Source organism: Oncorhynchus tshawytscha, linkage group LG10 (assembly GCF_018296145.1).
Source record: "Oncorhynchus tshawytscha isolate Ot180627B linkage group LG10, Otsh_v2.0, whole genome shotgun sequence".
Classification (NCBI taxonomy): Eukaryota; Metazoa; Chordata; class Actinopteri; order Salmoniformes; family Salmonidae; genus Oncorhynchus; species Oncorhynchus tshawytscha.
The window spans coordinates 14,621,169-14,643,872 of record NC_056438.1 but is presented as its reverse complement, the minus strand read 5'-3'; the positions used below and the strand labels follow the sequence as shown (position 1 = coordinate 14,643,872).

At 42.0% G+C, this 22,704-nt stretch overlaps 1 protein-coding gene across 1 annotated transcript; it reads right to left on the bottom strand.

Annotated features, from left to right (window-relative positions):
- Nucleotides 1–4,963: 4,963 nt before the first annotated feature.
- Nucleotides 4,964–14,185, bottom strand: LOC112259739 (zinc finger protein RFP). The gene is made up of 9 exons (XM_024434362.2): nt 14,070–14,185; nt 12,533–12,771; nt 12,060–12,446; nt 8,479–8,574; nt 7,276–7,509; nt 6,981–7,128; nt 6,836–6,862; nt 6,444–6,628; nt 4,964–6,269 (listed from the first exon to the last, which is right to left on the bottom strand). The coding sequence occupies exons 2-9, from the start codon at nt 12,767–12,769 to the stop codon at nt 5,802–5,804; spliced, it is 1,782 nt and encodes a 593-aa protein (XP_024290130.1). The 5' UTR covers nt 12,770–12,771; nt 14,070–14,185; the 3' UTR covers nt 4,964–5,801.
- Between the last annotated feature and the right edge of the window lie 8,519 nt (nt 14,186–22,704).

Genomic DNA, 22,704 nt, shown 5'->3' with positions numbered 1-22,704 from the left:
CTTACAAAGCATGTAGAGGTCTGTCATTTTTATCATAGGTACACTTCAACTGTGAGAGACGGAATCTAAAACAAAAATCCAGAAAATCACATTGTATGATTTCTAAGTAATTCATTTGCATTTTATTGCATGACATAAGTATTTGATCACCTACCAACCAGTAAGAATTCCAGCTCTCACAGACCTGTTAGTTTTTCTTTAAGAAGCCCTCATGTTCTCCACTCATTACCTGTATTAACTGCACCTGTTTGAACTCGTTACCTGTATAAAAGACACCTGTCCACACACTCAATCAAACAGACTCCAACCTCTCCACAATGGCCAAGACCAGAGAGCTGAGTAAGGACATCAGAGAAAAAATTGTAGACCTGCACAAGGCTGGGATGGGCTACAGGACAATAGGCAAGCAGCTTGGTGAGAAGGTAACAACTGTTGGCGCAATTATTAGAAAATGGAAGAAGTTCAAGATGAAGGTCCCCCTGCTCAAGCCAGCGCATGTCCAGGCCCGTCTGAAGTTTGCCAATTACCATCTGGATGATCCAGAGGAGGAATGGGAGAAGGTCATGTGGTCTGATGAGACAAAAATAGAGCTTTTTGGGCTAAACTCCACTCTCTGTGTTTGGAGGAAGAAGAAGGAAGAGTACAACCCCAAGAACACCATACCAACCGTGAAGCATGGAGGTGGAAACATCATTCTTTGGGGATGCTTTTCTGCAAAGGGGACAGGATGACTGTGTAACAGTATAACTTTAGACATCACTGATTGAAACCGATTGAAACGCTATTTAGTGCGAACACCGCTAACTAGCTAGCCATTTACATCTGTTACACTCACCCCCCTTTAGACCTCCTCCTTTTCCACAGCAACCAGTGATCCGGGTCAACAGCATCAATGTAACAGTATAACTTTAGACCGTACCCTCGCCCATACCCGGGCGCGAACCAGGGACCCTCTGCAAACATCAACAACAGTCACCCCTCGAAGCATCGTTACCCATCGCTCCACAAAAGCTGCGGCCCTTGCAGAGCAAGGGGAACTACCACTTCAAGGTCTCAGAGAAAGTGACGCTATTTAGCGCACACCACCGCTAACTAGCTAGCCATTTCACATCCGTTACAACTGCACCGTATTGAGGGGAGGATGGATGGGGCCATGTATCGCGAGATCTTGTCCAACAACCTCCTTCCCTCAGTATGAGCATTGAAGATGGGTCGTGGCTGGGTCTTCCAGCATGACAACGACCCAAAACACACAGCCAGGGCAACTAAGGAGTGGCTCTGTAAGAAGCATCTCAAGGTCCTGGAGTGGCCTAGCCAGTCTCCAGACCTGAACCCAAATAGAAAATCCTTGGAGGGAGCTGAAAGTCCTATTGCCCAGCGACAGCCCCGAAACCTGAAGGATCTGGAAAAGGTCTGTATGGAGGAGAGGGCCAAAATCCCTGCTGCAGTGTGTGCAAACCTGGTCAAGAACTACAGGAAACGAATGATCTCTGTAATTGCAAACAAAGGTTTCTGTACCAAATATTAAGTTCTGCTTTTCTGATGTATCAAATACTTATGTCATGCAATAAAATGCAAATTAATTACTTAAAAATCATACACTATGATTTCCTGGATTTTTGATTTAGATTCCGCCTCTCACAGTTTAAGTGTACCTATGATAAAAATTACAGACCTCTACATGCTTTGTAAGTAGGAAAACCTACAAATCGGCAGTGTATCAAATACTTCTCCCCACTGTATATGCACTTGTTGTAGTCATCTAATACATCATGAACAAGAGTATCCTAGATTTATACAACAGCTGGGTTTAATCCTTGATGCTGATTGGTTAATCCACATTCTAGCCACATTCTAGCCACAAGCTACCACCGTCTAAATCTATGATGTTAAAATGCCTATTTACTCTGTTTCATCTCACAGCACAATCCATCAGCCCAGTCAGAGAAGTTATAAACTTGATCTCCCCTATGATAAGCATCTAGACATTATCTCCCATTTCTGTTAGACTAACATTTAGTTTTCAACAGTGCAGATTTGTATAAACCTTGCTTTCTGTCTCTCCGACATATGTAAAATTGTTTCAATTTTAAACTACAATCTCCAGCTGTCCCATAGTAATGAACGTGTCGGGAGTTGGGATGAGACAGACAGGCACGCAGCTTTTCTCAGCCTGTCGAAGTCATGAATAAGATGGCATCATTTTTATGGATACAGTGCATTCGGAAAGTATTCAGACCCCTTGACCACATTTTGTTACGTTACAGCCTTATTCTAAAATGGATGAAATTATTTTCCCCCCTCATCAATCTACACACACTACCCAGTAATGACAAAGCAAAAACAGTTTTTTTTTGCAAAAAAAATAAATAAACGGAAATATCACATTTACATAAGTATTCAGACCCTTTACACAGTACTTTGTTTAAGCATCTTTGGCAGTGAATACAGCCTCAGGTCTTCTTGGTTATGACTCTACAAGATTGGCACACCTGTATTTGGGGAGTTTCTTCCATTCTTCTCTGCATATCCTCTCAAGCTCTGTCAGGTTGGATAGGGAGCGTCGCTGCACAGCTATTTTCTGGTCTCTCCAGAGGTGTTTGATCGGGTTCAAATCTGGGCTCTGGCTGGGCCACTCAAAAACATTCAGAGACTTGTCCTGAAGCCACTCCTGCATTGTCTTGGCTGTGAAAGGAATCTTCGCCGCAGTCTGAGGTCCTGAGAACTCTAGAGCAGGTATTCATCAAGGATCTCTCTGTACTTTGCTCCATTCATCTGTCCCTCGATCCTGACTAGTCTCCCAGTTCCTGCCGCTGAAAATCATCCCCAAAGCATGATGCTACCACCATGCTTTACCATAGATGATATTGGCCAGGTCATGAGCGGTGCCTGGTTTCCTCCAGACGTGACACTTGGCATTCAGGCCAAAGAGTTCAATCTTGGTTTCATCAGATCAGAGAATCTTGTTTCTCATGGTCTGAGCATCCTTTACCTAGCACTTGGCAATCTTTTACTGAGAAGTGGCTTCTGTCTGGCCACTCTACCATAAAGGCCTGATTGGTGGAGTGCTGCAGAGATGGCTGTCCTTCTGAAAGGTTCTCCCATTTCCACAGAGGAACTCTGGAGCTATGTCAGAGTGATCATTGGGTTCTTGGTCACCTACCTTACCAAGGCCCTTCTCCACCGATTGCTCAGTTTGGCTGGGTGGCCAGCTTTAGGAAGAGTCTTGGTGGTTCCAATCTTCTTCCATGTAAGAATGATGGAGGCAACTGTGTTCTTGGGGAATTTCAATGCGAAATACAGGTCTTTGTACCCTGATCTGTGCCAGAACACAATCCTGTTTCGGGAGCTCTACAGATCAATACCATCAACCTCATGGCTTGGTTTTTGCTCTCACATGCACTGTCAACTGTGGGACCTTATACAGACAGGTGTGTGCCTTTCCAAATCATGTCCAATCAATTGCACTTCCCACAGGTGGACTACAATCAAGTTTTATAAACATCTCATGGATGATCTTTGGAAACGGGATGCACCTGAGCTCAATTTGGAGTCTTATAGCAAAGGGTCTGAATTCTTATGTTAACCTTTTTGGGATAGGGGGCAGCATTTTCACTATTGGATGAATAGTGTTCCCAGAGTGAACTGCCTCCTACTCTGTCCCAGATGCTAATATATGCATAATATTATTAGTATTGGATAGAAACTCTGAAGTTTCTAAAACTGTTTGAATGATGTCTGTGAGTTTAACAGAACTCATATGGCAGGCGAAAACCGGAGAAAAATCCAACCAGGAAGTGGAAAATCTGAGTTTTGTAGTTTTTCAACTCAGCCCCCATTAAAGACACAGGTCTTTGGATTCAATACATTTTTTTCCTCATCAATCTACACACAATACCCCATAATGACGAAGCAAAAACGTTTTTTCTGTTGTTAGGTATTTCTGTTGTTTTTTTATTATACATTTCCAAAATGACAAAAAAAAACTGTTTTTGCTTCGTCATTATGGGGTATTGTGTGTAGATTGATGAGGATTTTCTTTTATTGAATCCATTTTAGATAAGGCTGTAACTTGTCAAAACGTGGAAAAAGTGAAGCCGGTGTTTGGACGATGCAGAGTATTGGCATGGTTTGCCGACCCTCGACTCGTCTCGGGCCTAACCCATGCCAACATATCCTCCAAACACCGGCTTCTCTGGCGTTATCACTTAAATAACCCTTCAGAAGAGAGATTGACAATGAACTCTGATTTACAGAGGAAGATAGTCTATAGTCTTAGAATCATAGTATTCTAAACTGACCCTGGAAGCAGGCCGAAATTAAATGCATTGATGGAATTTATAGTTTGATGTCAGGGTTAAGTAATGATATTAAAGCAGCTTCTAATGAGTAGCATCTACTGTACAGGCTGTATAGATTGAGATATAAGTGAGGGATGCAGAGGAGAGAAGGAGGAGGTTGAAGAAGAAATGAGCTAATGGATTGGCTTGAAGAGAGAGGGAGGGAGGGGGGAGGTGGCTGAGGCTATCGAAGCCATCTGGACACAGGAAGAGGGGAGGCAAGAAGGAGGAGAGGGAAGAAGAGGATGAGAGAGGGAGGAGAGGAGGGGGGAGGAAAGGAATGCATCATCACTACTGAGCAACCATCTGTGGGATACACACTCCCGTCACATACACACATGTGCTCACACACACACACACACACACACACACACACACACACACACACACACAGTATAGTGCCGCACACACTATTGTGCGTGTATTCAAGCATGTAGGCAATTCCATATATTCATGTATATATGAAATTGCACCAAACTGCATCCACTGGTCTATATTACTAATGTCCTTGGAACTTAATGGATTGTAAAGATAATATCTGGGTGACTTTATCTGACTCCACCATAGAAGTACATTGTTTAAAAACGTACAAATGTACAATCCTAGAGAAGGCTACTTGCACCTTGGGGAAAATTCTCTTTATTCACAAAGTGAGTTTTTTACAGAAAGATGTTAATCAAACAGAGCAGTAAAGTGACAGAAATATGCTATTATGATCATAACAATAATGTCTTCAAAAACATTATCCCCACATTACCAATTTTGATCAAATTAAGGATACAACATTGGGAATTAAAACTTTACAACAGTTCAAATCTAAATCTTAAATCTTACCTTTGCAATAAATTGTATTTCTATGTTTTCATGTAGCAACGAGGAAGTTACTCCTTTTTCTGTTTCTTTTCTCTCACTTTTCCCTCCCTGTCTAGCATTCTCTTTCTCTCACATGCTCTCTACACCCCACCCTCGCGCTCTCTCACACCTCTCTGTCTCTCTCCCTCCTTTCCTCACTCTCGTTTCCCTCTCTCTAACCCTGCCCTCTTTCTCTCATTCACATCTCTCTCTCCCTCCTTTCCCTCTTTCTAACCCTGCTCTCTTTCTCTCTCAGGGAACCCCTGTGTTCAAACAGACATTTAATCATATCACATACACGAGCATCACATACAACGTCTGTTTTGTTTTGCCCGCAACCGGCTACCTGTTCTACACTCCTTTCTTTTCTCTCTATCCTCTCATTTCTTTCTTTCTCCTCAAAATGTAGAAAGCTAGTAAGAAAACAATCTCAAGGTGATTTTTAGTTACACCTGTTTTGCATTAAGCTATGAAATATAAGAATCAATTCTACCAAATCTGGATACAAAATCTTAATTTAACTTTTATGCTTATGTCATTGGTTCTGTCCATCAACACAGGTAGTATTTTTCAGAAGTATCTCTCAAAGTCCCTTGTCAGATAACAGCCTCAGAAGTGTTCCGAAACAGAGCCAACAGATGATTGACGGCTCCTCCCAGCCAACGCCAGAGCCGTGGGCGGGATCTTAGACCTCACAACTTCCTGTATAGGCCCCGCCTCCCCTTCCACAGAACAGATAACCAATGGGGCGGTGTTCTTCCCGTCGTCATGGAGACAGGGGTTAAAATACGGATACAGTGTCTCAGTGAAGCCGCATCCCCTGTAACTATAAATATGAGCCTTCGCCTCCATATTGTAAAAGGAGACCAATCCCTCCTCGAAATCCACAAACACCCCAACCTTCCGCGGCTTCTTTCTCAGGTGAAGGGGGACAGATGGCCCGGCACATGCGCTAAGATGGCTGCCTTTCCTCCGGCACACAGCCCAGTAGCCTTGGTCCGGCCTCACCGTGACACTCCCCTTCCTGTTGATAGACTCTTTAGCCACGCCCACATCCCAGTCTGTCTTGTCGCCCACCTGAAGAGCAGGGTAGACAGACAACAGTTCAATTTAAAATGTTTCTTCTCCCTGCACTGTAATGTTGAGAGGGAGAGTCATGCCTATTCTCATATAATTTTCATAGTATTTTTGGTTCCGCCAAAGCTCACGTTGGTTAGTTTAGATTAGTTTGCTTTTTAAATCATCACCTACCTGGACTACCCAGTAGTGCCTCCCGGTGGTAAAGCCTTGTTTTCCCAGCACACAGACGCAGGAGTCAAACCTCCGAGGGTCAGCAGGAAGGGAGTGGTTCTGCTGGTATCCCAGACTCACCTGCTTCCCATCGGAGGACAGGACGAGCCACGAGGCGGCTGTGACTGGATCCAGAGTGATGTCCACTGTGGAAGGTCAAAGTTATTATTCGTAAGTTATGTAAGTTAAATGTAAGATATGTATGTTTTGAAATATGATATTTCAATGGTATGTACTTGAGTCATAATCTTATTTACACAATAATGTATCAATTGATTAATTGATTGATTGGTTAATTTATTGACTGATTAAATTATTAATTCATTCATTTACACACACAAGCATTGACTCACTTGCATATTGCTGGGTTCTCCTCAGCTCTGGAATAAGAATGAATAAGTGTTAACAATAAAAATGCAATAAAAACCTTGTTGCAACATGAGTGAATATAGCATATAACATATGCTTAATATATTTTACAGCAGTAAAAATACTAACCCGCTTCACATAATCTCTTTTCGAAGTCTCTGCAGGTGTCCACAAGCTGAGACATAGCAGCCCTCACAGTGTCCACACATAGATCGGAGTATACACTGATCTCAGACCAGTCCTTGGTGGGTGGAGGAGTGGAGAGAGAGGGAAAACTCTACAAAAAGTATAACATTCAATTAAAATAAATTAAATTAGATTCAAATGTATTTATCCCCTCAGAGTGGAAATTAAGAAAGGCAGGGTCATTGTACAACATCACATGTTACATCAATGTGTCAGTATTAAGATAAATGACATTGACCTGTAGGAAGTGGAGATGGTCCTCTGTGTGTGAGAGCTGCTCCAGCTCAGTGCTTCTTCTCTGTAGTTCAATGATTTCCCGCTCCAGCTCATTGATGAGCCCTTCAGCGCGCCTCTCTGCTGCTTTCTGCTTCTCATCAATCACCCCGATGAGCTCAGCCTGGCTTCTCTCGATGGAGCACACCAGTTTGCTAAAGACTAGTACACTGCCCTCAATCTCTTTTTCAGCACTTATCTACAAGACCAAACAAAGGAAAAAATAATTTAATATTAAAGGCAATGGTTGTGAATGAATTGTCTTGCTAATGTATATTCATAAAAAACAAACATATTGATTAAATAAAACTGCAGAGGACCCAGAGTTGACCCCTGGAGTACACCACATAGATGAAAACAATAACAGTCAGGATGCTTATCATAAGAACTCACTCTACTGACAAAGTGTCCGATCCTTAAGAGGTTTTAAAGGTGCTACATGTAGAATGTTTCACCCATGTGGAAGCTAGGTGACTTGCAACAACTCTTCAGCTGGATATAAACAAATCTTCCACCTCCCCTGCATTCAATTTCCCCGCAACAAAGTGGAGAGGTTAGTGCAATCTGATGTCCCAAGGATCCCGGATAGCATGAACCATGGTGGAGACTACTTTAATTTCAAACAAGCATAAAAACAATATTTTTGGTTATGGAAAATATATTTCACAGTGATTTAGATACTATAATGATTGCCTTATTATTTAGTTCTTGTGTTCTCACCTAAACTGAAATTGAGTGAAGAGTGCCAAATTCTAGCAACCAGGAAATGACAGAGTGATTTCTACATTGGCCGCTTGCCCCAGTCTTCCATTGTTCGTTGTACTTGTGGCGGAGATGACTACACCTTTTAGTGATGCCGATGTAAGAGAGGGAGGGTGACATTTTCCCATCTTGAGAACAGAAGCATGTCTGGCATTTGTTGTCGAATAGAGAGTGTATATTTTTGAATTTTTGTTGGCCCAAAATCATTTTTGGTTGAAAAAATATTGTAAAACACTATCATTCCACTATTACTGCAGATGTATTATTGGCATTTTCTTAAATTACAATGCAAATATTCTACATGTAGCTCCTTTAAAAACAGTTTGAAATATTACAAATTCAGAGGACCCAGAGTTGAGCCTTGGGGTACCCCACAACAGTCAGGATGCTTATCCTAAGAACTCACTTTGCTGAGCTCCACTGAGTGTTTGATCTCATCCATCTTCCTCAGTCTGTCCTGAACCATCTTCAACAGATCTCCTTCAGTCTTCTTCATCTGAGTCTGTGGAGAAAAAACTGTAGGACTCTTCTGCTAAACTTTGATACAAGACACAATTTGGTAACATTACATGTAAAGCCTGCAGGCATTATGTTTTATTATGAACTAGGTGGTTCAAACCCTGAATGCTGATTGGCTGACCAAGGGTATGACAAAATATTTATTTTTACTGCTCTAATTACATCGTTAAGCAATTTATAATCGCAATAAGGCACCTCAGGGGGTTGTGGTATATGGCCAATACACCATGACTAAGGGCTGTATCCAGGCACTCTGAGTTGCGTCTTGCCAAAGAATGGCCTTAGCCGTGGTATTTTGGCCATACACCATACCCCCACAGGCGTTTTTGATTAATTATAATATGTAAGGCTTATTTTACAGGACTAGTCAAAAGTTTGGACACACCTACTCATTCAAGGGTTTTTCTTTATTTATACTATGTTCTACATTGTAGAATAATAGCGAAGACATCAGAGCTATGAAATGACACATATGGAACTATGTAGTCACTAAAAAAGTGTTAAACAAATCAATATCAATTTTATATTTGAGATTCTTCAAAGTAGCCACCCTTTGCCTTGATGACAGCTTTGCACACTCTTGGCATTCTCTCAACCAGCATCATGAGGTATGGAATGCATTTCAATTAACAGGTGTGCCTTATTAAAAGTACATTTGTGGAATTTCTTTCCTTCTTAATGAGTTTGAGCCAATCATTTGTGTCGTGACAAGGTAGGGGTGGTATACAGAATATAGCTCTATTTGGTAAAAGACTAAGTCTATATTACGGCAATAAAAGCTCAAACAAGCAAAGAGAAATGACAGTCCATCATGACTTTAAGACATGAAGGTCAATCAATCCGGAACATTTCAGGAACTTTGAAAGTTTCTTCAAGTAGAGTCGCAAAAACCATCAAGTGCTATGATGAAACTGGCTCTCATGAGGACCACCACAGGAAAGGAAGACCCAGAGTTACCTCTGCCTCAGAGGATAATCAACAAGCTATGGACCCTGGTACTTAAAACCTCCCTCTGCAACTGGATCGTGGACTTCCTGACGGGCCGTCCCCAGGTGGTAAGGGTAGGTAACAACACATCCGCCACGCTGATCCTCAACACAGGGGCCCCTCAGGGGTGCGTGCTCAGTCCCCTCTTATACTCCCTGTTCACTCATGACTGCACAGCTGGGCACGACTCCAACACCATCATTAGGTTTGCAGATGACACAACAGTGATCACTGACAATGATGAGACAGCCTATAGGGAGGAGGTCAGAGACCTGACCGTGTAGTGCCAGGACAACAACCACTCCCTCAACGTAATCAAGACAAAGGAGATGATTGAGGACTACAGGAAAAGGAGGCCCGAGCACGCCCCCATTCTCATCGATGGGGCTTTAGTGGATTAGGTTGAGAACTTCAAGTTCCTTGGTGTCCACATCAAAAACAAACTAACATTGTCCAAGCACACCAAGACAGTCGTGAAGAGGGCACGACAAAACCTATTCCCCTTCAGGAGACTGAAAAGATTTGGCATGGATCCTCAGATCCTCAAAAGGTTCTACAGCTGCACCATCGAGAGCATCCTGACAAGTTGCATCACTGCCTGGTATGGCAACTGCTCAGCCTCCGACCGCCAGACACTACAGAGGGTAGTGCGCACGGCCCAATACATCACTGGGGCAAAGATTCCTGCCATCCAGGACCTCTATACCAGGCGGTGTCAGAGGAAGGCCTTGAAAATTGTCAAAGACTCCAGCTACCCTAGTCATAGACTGTTCTCTCTGCTACCGCTCGGCAAGCAATACCGGAGCACCAAGTCTAGGTCCAAGAGGATTCTAAACAACTTCTACACATTTACTCTGTACCGGTACCCCCTGTATATAGTCTATTGTTCTTTTACTGCTGCTCTTTAATTACTTGTTCCTTTTATTTCTTATTCTTATCCATATTTTTTAAACTGCATTGTTTGTTAGGGACTTGTAAGTAATCATTTCACTTGTTGTATCCGGCACATGTGACTAATACAATATGATTTCATTCGATAAGTTCAGTAGAGTTACCAGCCTCATAAATTGCAGCCTAAATAAATGCTTCACATAGTTCACACATCTCAGCATCAACTGTTCAGAGGACACTGTGAATTAGGCCTTCATGGTCGAATTGCTGCAAAGTGTTAGATTCTGGGTTAAACTTGGAACATTGTTATACTCGGAAGTATAGTGTCTAAGGAAGTGAAAGAGACTGGTTTTACATCAGAAGTTAATGGTTATCTGTAGGAGCCAGATGGCTTTGGAATGTGTTGGGTGGACAGGAGGAAGTCACAGGATTGCTATAGGGGATATGGATGGAGATCTTTGGTTGAGGTCAGGTCAGATTCCCTTAAGGGAGAAACCATGGTTTATTATCCTATCACTTCATTCTCCTGTGGGACCATAACAGAAGCAAGGATTGGAGAGAAGGATGAGTGACTAAATTGGAATATATATATACTTGTGGTGGTGGAAACATGTGTTGTCTGAATGCAGCTGTATTGACCCTCTGGGCAGAATAAACTTGGTTAAGCTTTAATAAATGTCCGTTCAGGTTTTTTCTGAGAATTGAACCTAACAAAAGAAACCAGTACTAAAGTACATCAATAAGAAGAAGAAGAGATTTGCTTGGGCCAAGAAACACGAGCAACGGACATTAGACCTGTGTAAATCTGTCCTTTGATCTGATGATTCCAAATTTGAGATTTTTGGTTCCAACCACCGTGTGACTGTGAGACACAGAGTAGGTGAATGGATGATCTCCGCGTGTGTGGCTTCCACCGTGAGGCATAGAGGAGGAGGTGTGATGGAGTGGTGGTGCTTTCCCGGTGACACTGTCAGTGATTTATTTAGAATTCAAGGCACACTTAAACAGTATAGCTACCACAGCATTCTTCAGTGATAGGCCATCCCATCTGGTTTGCGTTTAGTGGGACTATCATTTGTTTTTCAACAGGACAATGAACCAACACACCTCCAGGCTGTGTAAGGACTATTTTACCAAGAAGGAAAGTGATGGAGTGCTGCACCAGATGACCTGGCCTCCACAATTAGCCAACCTCAACCCAATTGAGATGGTTTGGGATGAGTTGGACCGCAAAGTGAAGGAAAACCTGCCAACAAGTGCTTAGCATATGTGGGAACTCCTTCAAGACTGTTGGAAAAGCATTCCAGGTGAAGCTGGTTGAGAGAATGCCAAGAGTGTGCAAAGCTGTCATCAAGGTAAAGGGTGGCCACTTTGAAGAATCTCAAATATAAAATATATTTGGATTTGTTTAACACTTTTTTGGTTACCATGATTCCATATGTGTTATTTCATAGTTTTGATGTCTTCACTATTATTCTACAATGTAGAAAATAGTAAAAATAAAGAAAAACCCTTGAATGAGTAGGCGTGTCCAAACTTATGACTGGTACTTTGTGTTCTGCTTCCCTATGTAGGACATGTTCAACTTACCCTCATCTTCTTGCTCTCTCTCTCCATAGGGATAGTGTTGTGGCCCTTGTGGTCAGTATCATTGCATCTCAAACACACCGGTGTCTGGTCCATCCTACAGAACAGCTCCAGGGGCCTCTCGTGCTTCCGGCACAGGCCTCGCGTGGCGAATGTTGCTGGGTCCGTCAGCCTGTGCCTCTGGAGGGCCGGCTCTCTCTGGTGAGGCCCCAGGTGGTTCTCGCAGTACGACCCCTGACACACCAGACAGGACTTAACAGCACTCTGCTTCGTCCCGGTACAGACATCGCAGGAAACTGCATCTGGCTCAGGACCGAGCGCTGGTGAACACTGTGATGCTAATACTCCTATGCCTTGATAATCGCCTTCATCTGCCTGCTGGGCTTTGACCTTTATAATATATATCATATAAATAATAATATAAATATTATATTATAATAGTATAATATATACACCTAATATATGCCATACATCACCTTTAGGGACCTCTGGAAGTGCTCAGTGATGTCCTTAAAAACGCGATTGATGCGTAGCTCTGGCCGACGGCGGAAGCTCTCCTTGCAGAGGGGGCACTCAAAGCGCTCGCGGGTGTCCCAGTAGCTTTTGATGCAGGTCAGGCAGAAGTTGTGACCACACGGGATGGACACAGGGTTGGTGAAGATGTCCAGGCAGATACAGCACAGAAACTGCTCCTCGGACATGAGGGAAGCCATGCCTTCAACAAGACAGAATCGACTGTTTTTAACAGAGCACTTCACCACTTTTCATCATACATATTTTCACAAATGTAGACACCAGAGGAGGCTGGTGAGGGGAGAAGGGCTCATAATAGTTAATGGAATGGAACTAATTGAAGGGTATCAAATACATGGAAACCAGGTGATGTGTTTGAGACCATTCCATTGATTCCTTTGCAGCCATTACTATGAGCCTATCCTCCCCATTTAAAGTGCCACCACTGGTAGACACTGGTATGGTGCTGGAGAATGAATGTTTAAAAGTAGTGCCGTGTCCCTTTATGTACAGGAATCCTAAAAGCTTGGAATTTAATTTAGTGTGTTTGATTATCCCAAGGACGGAGAGAATGAAGTCAAGGAAGAGTAATGTGAAACAAAGCAGATACTTTTATACAAAGGGAAGCCATGCCCTTGGAGGAAGTTACAGGAATCAGGAACCAAGTAAACAAGATTCTTCTCTGTTACATCACCTTTTAAGTATCTTTTTGCATATATACAATTATGTTAAATGAACCTGGACCTGAACCAGTTTCTTTATTTGCATAAAATGTGTTCTTCTGGGACTACTAAACAACAACCAAATGAACCTGACAGGAACATTTACTGAAAAGCTGCAGCTGACATTTGTGTCATCATAGTCTCATGTTGCCTCCAAAATCACGTCGTTGTCACGCCTGTTTAGGGAAACCTGCTTCTCCGCGAGGTTAGTGTCAAACCATAAACGGGTTTGGTAGCACACAATCTCTAACCTCAGAAAAACAAAACAAACCAGTTGCTCATTGTCACATGACGGGAATGTACTTGTCTCTAGTTTTCTCCTACAGTGACTCAGGTGTTTGGATCACGCCCTATGAAATTGCTCAATAATTCTTCTATTCTTGTGTTAATTATTATTATTATTCTTTTTTTTACATGTTACCGACAATGAAATGCTGCTGAGCAGGTGCAGGAAATACAAACAGTCTAATGTATGAGTTTTGTATAATTTCAGCGAGTGTAGCATGCTTCATAACAAGTCAATCTCTTTCAAGAATGAGTATATACATATTTCTATGCCACATCTGTTTTAGAGGATTGGATTGCATAAAGAATATATGATTTATTATATCATGTTCAAGGAGGTGATATAATTGTGCAATGAATAAAATTGCTTAAAAGTTATCAACTTCAAGCTTCAAGACTTGGAAAAATGAAGGCTACACAATTAAAGTTATTTACATAATGGTCATTATCCTATAATATATAGAATAATAATATCTTCATTGATGTGACTCACCTGTGAGTAATCAGAACCAGGTAAGCAGAAAAAAAGTGTTTAGTCCGGTCCTATTCAACACAGGTGTGTTCAGTGTGTTGAGATACAGGTGAGCTCTTCCTGTCATAGGTAGAGACATGGTGATATTCAACCACACCTATCCAATCAGAGAATAGACAGTCACCTTAACCCCACCCACATCTGCACATTTTTTAACTGTGTTTTGCATGTTTCCTGCATATGTACGAAGATGTTCAAACATATCTAAACCCTCACTGCTCTGGTAGGAGCTGTCCTTAATGTATATATTGCTATAGAAGCAACAAAAAAACTATCACAATTGAAAGAGTCATCCTTTATTAGAATGAAAAACTGTGACCTTCTAAACCCCACCCACCTTTGTCCTTGCTGTTCTGGGTGAGAGTTAACGTTAAAGTATGTGTTGATATAGAAACAAAGTGAAGTTGTCATCCTTTATTAGAATTAGCTTCTAAATTACAATGATCAACACCAATTCCAGCATTTAAAAAAATGTGTAATTACATTTTCTTAATGAATGTACTTAAATCATTATAATTATTTAAAAACCAAGAGGGACAAAATGTAAATACAAGTGATACTTTTTGGACCACAATGAATATAACAATAATACATTTTTTAAAAACGTTTGTGTGTTATCCTTAATGATTTTAATCACATTGTGTCCACATGTGTGGTTGTATTGTGTTTTTAAATTGTCAAATAAATCTTAGCAAATCATTAGTTTACCTTAACACACATTAATAACAGACTAAAATGACACAGTTCACACAATATGTCAGAATATATCTAAAGTTAGTATAAAAAAGCCAAAGGTTTATAAGTCACATACAGTGCATTCGGGACAAACATACGTATTCAGAACCTTTACTCAGGACTTTGTTGAAGCACCTTTGGCAGTGATTACAGCCTCAAGTCTTCTTGGGTATGACGCTACAAGCTTGGCACACCTGCTTTTGGGGTGTTTCTGCCATTCTTCTTTGCAGATCCTCTCAGGCTCTGTCGGGTTCTTTGGGGAGTGTCGCTGCACAGTTATTTTTAGTTCTCTCCAGAGATGCTAGATCGGGTTCAAGTCCGGGCTCTGGCTGGGAAACTCAAGGACATTCAGAGACTTGTCCTGAAGCCACTCCTGCGTTGTCTTGGCTGTGTGCTTAGGGTCGTTGTCCTGTTGGAAGGTGAATCTTCACCCCAGTCTGAGTTCCTGCTCTGGAGCAGGCTTTCATCAAGGAACTCTCTGTACTTTGCTCCGTTCATCTTTCCCTCGATCCTGACTAGTCTCCCAGTACCTGCCGCTGAACAACAACCCCACAGCATGATGCTGCCACCACCATGCTTCACCATAGGAATGGTGCCAGGTTTGCTCCAGAGATGATGCTTGGCATTCAGGCCAAAGAGTTCAATTTTGGTTACATCAGACCAGGGATTCTTGTTTCCCATGTTCAGAGTCCTTTAGGTGCCTTTTGGCAAACTCGAAGTGGGATGTAATGTGCCTTTTACTGAGGAGTGGTTTCCATCTGCCCACTCTACCATAAAGGTCTGATTGGTGGAGTGCTGCAGAAATGGTTGTCCTTCTGGAAGGTGCTCCCATCTCCACAGAGGAACTCTGGAGTTATGTCAGAGTAATCATTGGGTTCTTGGTCACCTCCCTGACCAAGGCCCTTCTCCACCGATTGCTCAGTTTGGCTGGAAGGCCAGCTCTAGGAAGAGTCTTGGTTGTTCCAGTCTTCTTCCATTTAAGAATGATGGAGGCCACTGCGTTCTTTGGGGCCTTCTATGCTGCAGATATTTTTGGTACCCTTCCCCAGATCTGTGCCTCGACACAATCCTGTCTCGGAGTTCTACGGACAATTCCTTCGACCTCATGGCCTTGTTTTTGCGCTGACATGCACTTATATACACAGGTGTGTGCCTTTTCAAATCATGTCCAATGAATTGAATTTACCAGAGGTTGACTCCAATCACGTTGTAGAAACATCTCAAGGATGATCAATGGAAACTAGACCTGAGCTCAATTTAAAGTCTGATAGCAAAGGGTTTGAATACTTTTGTAAATAAGGTATTTCTGTATTTTTTTTAAATATAAATTAGCAAACAATTCTAAAAACCTGTTTTTGCTTTGTCATTATGGGGTATTGTGTGTAGATTGATGAGGATTTTTTTCCAAACCATGCTAGAATAAGGCTGTAATGTAACAAAATGTGGAAAAAGTCAAGGGGTCTGAATACGTTCAGAATGCACTGTATGTGATCAGCCATCATTTTACAGTGTTAGAGCTGTCTTTTCTCCACCTTCTTTCCTATCCACCTGTTAATTCTCAATGAGTATAAGGGCGTATAATATATCATGCATGAAATGTAATACATAATACATAGATGTTCACAAAATATATTTTTTTAAATCATTGGATAAATCTTTATTTATTTAACTTGGCAAGTCAGTTAAGTTAACAAATTTGTATATACAATGACGTCCTACCCCAGCCAAACCCTCCCCTAACCTGGACAACACTGGGCCAATTTTGCGCCGGCCGTTTGAACCCGGGTGTCACGCCCTGGTCTTAGTATTTTGTGTTTATATATTTATTTGGTCAGGCCAGGGTGTGACATGGGTTTATTTTGTGTTGTGTTTTGGTATTGGGGTTTTAGTAGGTATTGGGATTGTGGCTGAGTAGGGGTGTCTAGCATAGTCTATGGCTGCCTGAGGCAGTTCTCAATCAGAGTCAGGTGATTCTCGTTGTCTCTGATTGGGAACCATATTTAGGTAGCCTGGGTTTCACTGTGTGTTTTGTGGGTGATTGTTCCTGTCTCAGTGTGTTTGTATTCACCAGATAGGCTGTGTAGGTTTTCACGTCCCGTTTCTTGTTTTTGTATTTGTCGTGTTTATTTCATTCATTAAACATGTATCGTACTAACCACGCGGCATTTTGGTCCGACTCTCCTTCGACGGAAGAAAGCCGTAACACCGGGACTGTAGTGACGCCTCTAGCACTGCGATCCAGTGTCTTAGACCACTGCGGGTGGCATCTCATCTCAGTTTGACATCATCAGACATCCCCTTCTCCCTCATCTCCTTATTTATCTCAGGAACAGAAAGAGTCTGACATAGGCACCGGAGCGGTGGTGATGGGAGAGGGAACAGACAGAACCACGGGTGGCCAGCAGGTTATCCAGCCGAATGGACAGGTCCACCAGCTGGTCAAAGGTGATGGTGGCATCCCTGCAGGCCAACTCCCGACGGACATCCTCACACAGGCTGCAGCGATAGTGGTCAATAAGGGCCCTGTCGTTCCATCCCGCTCCGGAGGCCAGGGTCCGAAAGTCCAGGGCGAACTCCTGGGCACTCCTCGTCCCCTGCCTCAGGTGGAAGAGATGTTCACCCCCCTCTCTACCCTCAGGCGGGTGGTCGAAGACTGCCCTGAAGTGGCAGGTGAACGTCCAGCTCTGCAACTCCATAAGATGGTGTGGTATTGGCACGCCCTGACCTTAGTTATCTATGTTTTCGCTATTATTTTTGGTTAGGTCAGGGTGTGTGACGAGGGTGGGTATACTTGTTTTGTCTTGTCTAAGGTTTTTGTATATCTAAGGTTTTTTGTAAGTCTAGGTATATGTATGTCTATGGTGGCCTGAATTGGTTCCCAATCAGAGGCAGCTGATCCTGGACGTGAACCTCCGGAACCACCGGCGATGATCCACAGTCCGGATCTACAGAGACGGCGGGATCAGTGTAAAGAGGGGGGGGTCCAGAACCAGAGCCGCCACCGAGGGTAGATGCCCACCCGGACCCTCCCCTATAAGTTCAGGTTTGCGGTCGGGAGTCCGCACCTTTTGGGGGGTACTGTCACGCCCTGACCTTAGTTATCTCTGTTTTCGTTATTATTTTGGTTAGGTCAGGGTGTGACGAGGGTGGGTATGCTTGTTTTGTCTTGTCTAGGGTTTTTGTATATCTAGGGGTTTTTGTAAGTCTAGGTATATGTATGTATATGGTCGCCTGAATTGGTTCCCAATCAGAGGTAGCTGTTTATCGTTGGGGACCATATTTAGGTAGCCATTTCTCCTTGGGTATTTGTGGGTTCTTTTTCTATGTTTAGTTGCCTGTCTGCACTATTCCTATTAGCTTCACGGTTCATTTTGTTGTTTTGTTAGTTTGTTCAGTGTTGCATTTCTTTAATAAATTAAGAATGTACGCTTACCACGCTGCGCCTTGGTCTCCTTACAACGAACGTGACAGGTATTCTGTCAGAGTGTGCACAACTGGTCAAAGGAAGTCAGGTGCAGGAGAGCAGAGATGAGTGAACAGGCACACTTTAATCAGGCAGAGGAAAACAGCCGGACGCAACTGCGTCACAACACTCCGGCCCAAGGAGAAAGAGAGCGCACAAAATCACACAAAATGGTACAAAATAACAAAACCACGGGTTACAACAATACCCGGCGCAAAACCAGCCTGTAGCGTCACACACGTAACGAACAAACAATACCACACACAGACATGGGGGGAACAGAGGATAATATTCACATAGAGTAATGAGGGGATGTAAACCAGGTGTGCGGGAAAACAAGACAAAATAAATGGAAAATTAAAGGTGGAGCGTCGATGGCTAGAAGACCGGTGACGTCAATCGCCGAACACCGCCCGAACAAGGAGAGGGACCGCCTTCGGCGGGAGTCGTGACAATACCTCTTGCATGATGCGAGTGCCGCACAGGGAGAGAAATATGCATGCCCAGTCATTCTTAATGCAGTCGCAAAACATAAAAATACTGAAAGCAGTTTTGATGGCCACTGTTAAAAGACGAGGATCACAGAGCTTTCTAGTGTCACTAAGCTACACTTTGATAGGTTATGATTATTTTATGGATTAGCGTTACATAGTCAAAAAGCTCATTGTTAATATTTTTCTTTTTTTCTAAGATATCAATGCCAAACTTAACATGGTTCATCATGGCAATGTCTTTGATGACCCTATAAGTTGAAAGGCCGTTGTAAAGTGTTTTTTACAAAGGATTTAAATGGCCATGTAAAATCTGATTTCCTGGTTAATGGGCTTCAAAAAAAGAAGACACCTGTCAGATGCAGAGTTTGCATCCCAATATTACACTTTATATGCATCACAGAAGACTGAAATATAACAAAATCTTTTGACCTAGAAACACCAGATTTATTTTTACGCTGGGTGCATTCAGCAAGATGCAACGTTTTGGAACATTCAGATAGAAATAGTCTATGTGGAACAAACACCTCTCTGACATGTAGAAAAGGTTTCTTAAATGTTGTGCAACTAAACGTGGCCCGGTGTTTTATATTGTATTACATCACATTTTGTTTTTATTTTAGTTTCTGCATATGTATACTAATGTCATGACTTCTGCCGAAGTCGTTGCCTCTCCTTGTTCGGGGGGTGCTCGGCGTTCGACGTCACTGGTTTTCTAGCCATCATCGATCCATTTTTCATTTTCCATTGGTTTTGTCTTGTCTTCCCACACACCTGTTTTCAATCCCATTCATTACCTGTTGTGTATTTAACCCTCTGTTTCCCCTCATGTCTTTGTCAGAGATTGTTTTTATTGTCAGTGTTGTTTATTTGTTGTGTTGGTGCGCGACGGGTCCTCGTACCCATGTTTTTTCATGTCTGTACTTTTTAGTGTTATGGAGCATGTTCTGTGGACATTTATTAAAAGACTCCATTTACACTCCATTTTGACTCTCCTGCGCCTGACTTCCCTGCCACCTATACACACGGCGCTGACAACTAATATATTAAAATCAATCTAAACACTCACAGTTCTGGTCAGCTTGGCAAACAAGACGAACTGGCAACAGACAAACAGAGAACACAGGTATAAGTACATAATGGGGAAGATAGGCGACACCTGGAGGGGTGGAGACGAGCACAAAGACAGGTGAAACATCTGGGCGTGACAAGTGTATATTTTTTACCCCATTTTATCCTGAATTAGGTCCCTTGGCTTATCTCTGCAACTCCTCAATGGTCCTCCGAAACACGACCTGCCCGGCCGCCTACTTCTTAACACACTGCTCGCTTAGTCGTCAGTCAAACTAATGTGTCGGAGGAAACACCATGACCTCTACCCAGGACCAATGTTCCCTCAAAAAAAAATTCAGGCACTGAGCAAATTTCAGGTCTGCTGAGCGCATACTTCAATGTTGTGAAAATTCTGTGCAACTTCCAGTGCGTGTTTACTGTGAACACTGAGGCTTTAAGTTACAGTTTTAACATTGGTCAAGTAGGCTACTGTGGCTATTTGATCATAATGTAGGCCTACCAGAGTGGCCTACCATAAAAAACAATGGAGAAAATGCATCCAATAACATTTTAACATGGAAATAGCTGCTACCTACAGTAGCAGCCAATGTGTGGGGTTCAATGTAGACCTACATTCCATGAGACTTTTCAAAAAAAAAACATGCAGGGCTTGAAATTAACCTGTTTATCCACTTGTCCTTCAGACAAGGTGACTGAAAATGTTGTTGTGTTGTTAGATGCAAGAAACCACTTTACAAAGTAAAATGTATTATCACTCCCATACCATTATTACAGAGAATCAGAGAAATTATGCTACCCTCTGCCTATTGGCTACTTAGGTTATTCGAGCTTGTCTCAAAATACAAAACTGCCCCTTTAAGACAAAAAAACCCTCATCTAACTTGCTTTTCAAAGATGTCTAGAAATGTACACATTTTGTGCTCTTGTAGAAAGCAATCACTAATCTATTGCTGACTACAAATGATCTATATTTGTGCCAATAACTAACTAACTAGGAAAGGATATGAACAAAATGTGCACATGTGGCTACATGCAGCTCTTGCTTTGATCTGGTTGAATCTGTGTTTGAAATGCACTGCTAGACCTTAGGGACCTTACAGATAATCGTATGTGTGGGATACAGAGATGAGGTAGTCATTCAAAAATAATTTTAATTATTAATATTATACTATTATTGAGTCCATATAATTTATTATATTTATTTTTTATTTGTTTCACCTTTATTTAACCAGGTAGGCATGTTGAGAACAAGTTCTCATTTACAATTGCGACCAAGCCAAGATAAAGCAAAGCAGTTCGACACAAACAACAACACAGAGTTACACATGGAGTAAACAAACATAATACAGTAGAAAAATAAGTCTATATACAATATGAGCAAATGAGGTGAGATAAGGGAGGTAAAGGCAAAAAAAAGGCCATGGTGGCAAAGTAAATACAATATAGCAAGTAAAACACTGGAATGGTAGATTTGCAGTGGAAGAATGTGCAAAGTAGAGATAGAAATAATGGGGTGCAAAGGAGCAAAATAAATAAATAAATACAGTAGGGGGAGAGGTAGTTGTTTGGGCTATAGATGGGCTATGTACAGGTGCAGTAAACTGTGAGCTGCTCTGACAGCTGATACTTAAAGCTAGTGAGTGAGATAAGTGTTTCCAGTTTCAGAGATTTTTGGAGTTCGTTCCAGTCATTGGCAGCAGATAACTGGAAGGAGAGGTGGCCAAAGGAAGAATTGGTTTTGAGGGTGACCAGAGAGATATACCTGCTGGAGCGCGTGCTACAGGTGGGTGCTGCTATGGTGACCAGCGAGCTGAGATAAGGGGGGACTTTTATATGACTTGTTACTCCTGAACTTATTTAGGCTTGCAATAACAAATTGGTTGAATACTTAAAAATAAATAATAATTTGAAAAAAATGCCAAAAACATTATTCCACTTTGACATTATGGGGTAGTGTGTGTTGGTCACTGACCAAATAATAAACATTTAACCCATTTAAAAATCAGTCTGTAACACAACAAAATGTGGAAAAAGTACATATTGAATGTTGGTGTTATTTGGACTTATGGTTCATGAGAAGAAGCTTTTCAAAGGTTTCCCAAAATGCCCGTACAGAAATATAATTTTAAATCACAAAATCAATATGTGCGCGACACATGTTTAATTGAATACTGACAGAGCCTTTGCTAATGATAGATTGATTCAGATTTCCCCTTTAAATGGTAATTCCTATGTCACTACCATGTTGTTACTGTAATTAATACTAAGTAGTTACATTGTTGTAAGGGTTAGTTTATTATTATAGATTATTATTATCTATATGATTATTTTTTCTTTTAACAATACAAAACATCCACATACAACAGCATACAGATTCTCGCAAACATCCATAACATCACCCCTGCCCAGACCCACCTGCTCACACCCCCATCTCCAGCGCCCGCATCACTCTCTGCCACATGGCCTCAAACTGCACCATTTCGTCGCCCACACATCTATCAGCATTTAGATAATAAAGCATTTTACCTTTCCATTGGGTTAAAGATGGAGGATTTGTTGATTTCCAGTTTTAAGTCTATTTTTTCAAGATGGTTGACGAGAAAAGTATCATCCAACCCATCGGGTATCTCGTTGTACCCTCATATGTCATGTCTGGAAACATGCAGACAGATGGATTAAAAGTAAATGGACATTGTTGTTTTAGATTCTCATTTGCATCTGTGATAGAATGTTACTTCAGATTTGCAAACTAGTGAACGTCAAGCAGTCATGCTGGGGTTCAAGTTATTGCCACACAGCACCACCATTAGGACAAATTGGACACATCCTTCCT

Coding starts and splice junctions, on each gene's coding strand:
- LOC112259739 (XM_024434362.2), bottom strand. CDS start 12,769: ATGGCTTCCCTCATGTCCGAGGAGCAGTTTCTGTGCTGTATCTGCCTG. Junction 6,863..6,980: donor AAAGAGATTATGTGAAGCGG/GTTAGTATTTTT, acceptor TTCTTATTCCAG/AGCTGAGGAGAACCCAGCAA. Junction 6,629..6,835: donor GAGAACCCAGCAATATGCAA/GTGAGTCAATGC, acceptor GACCTTCCACAG/TGGACATCACTCTGGATCCA.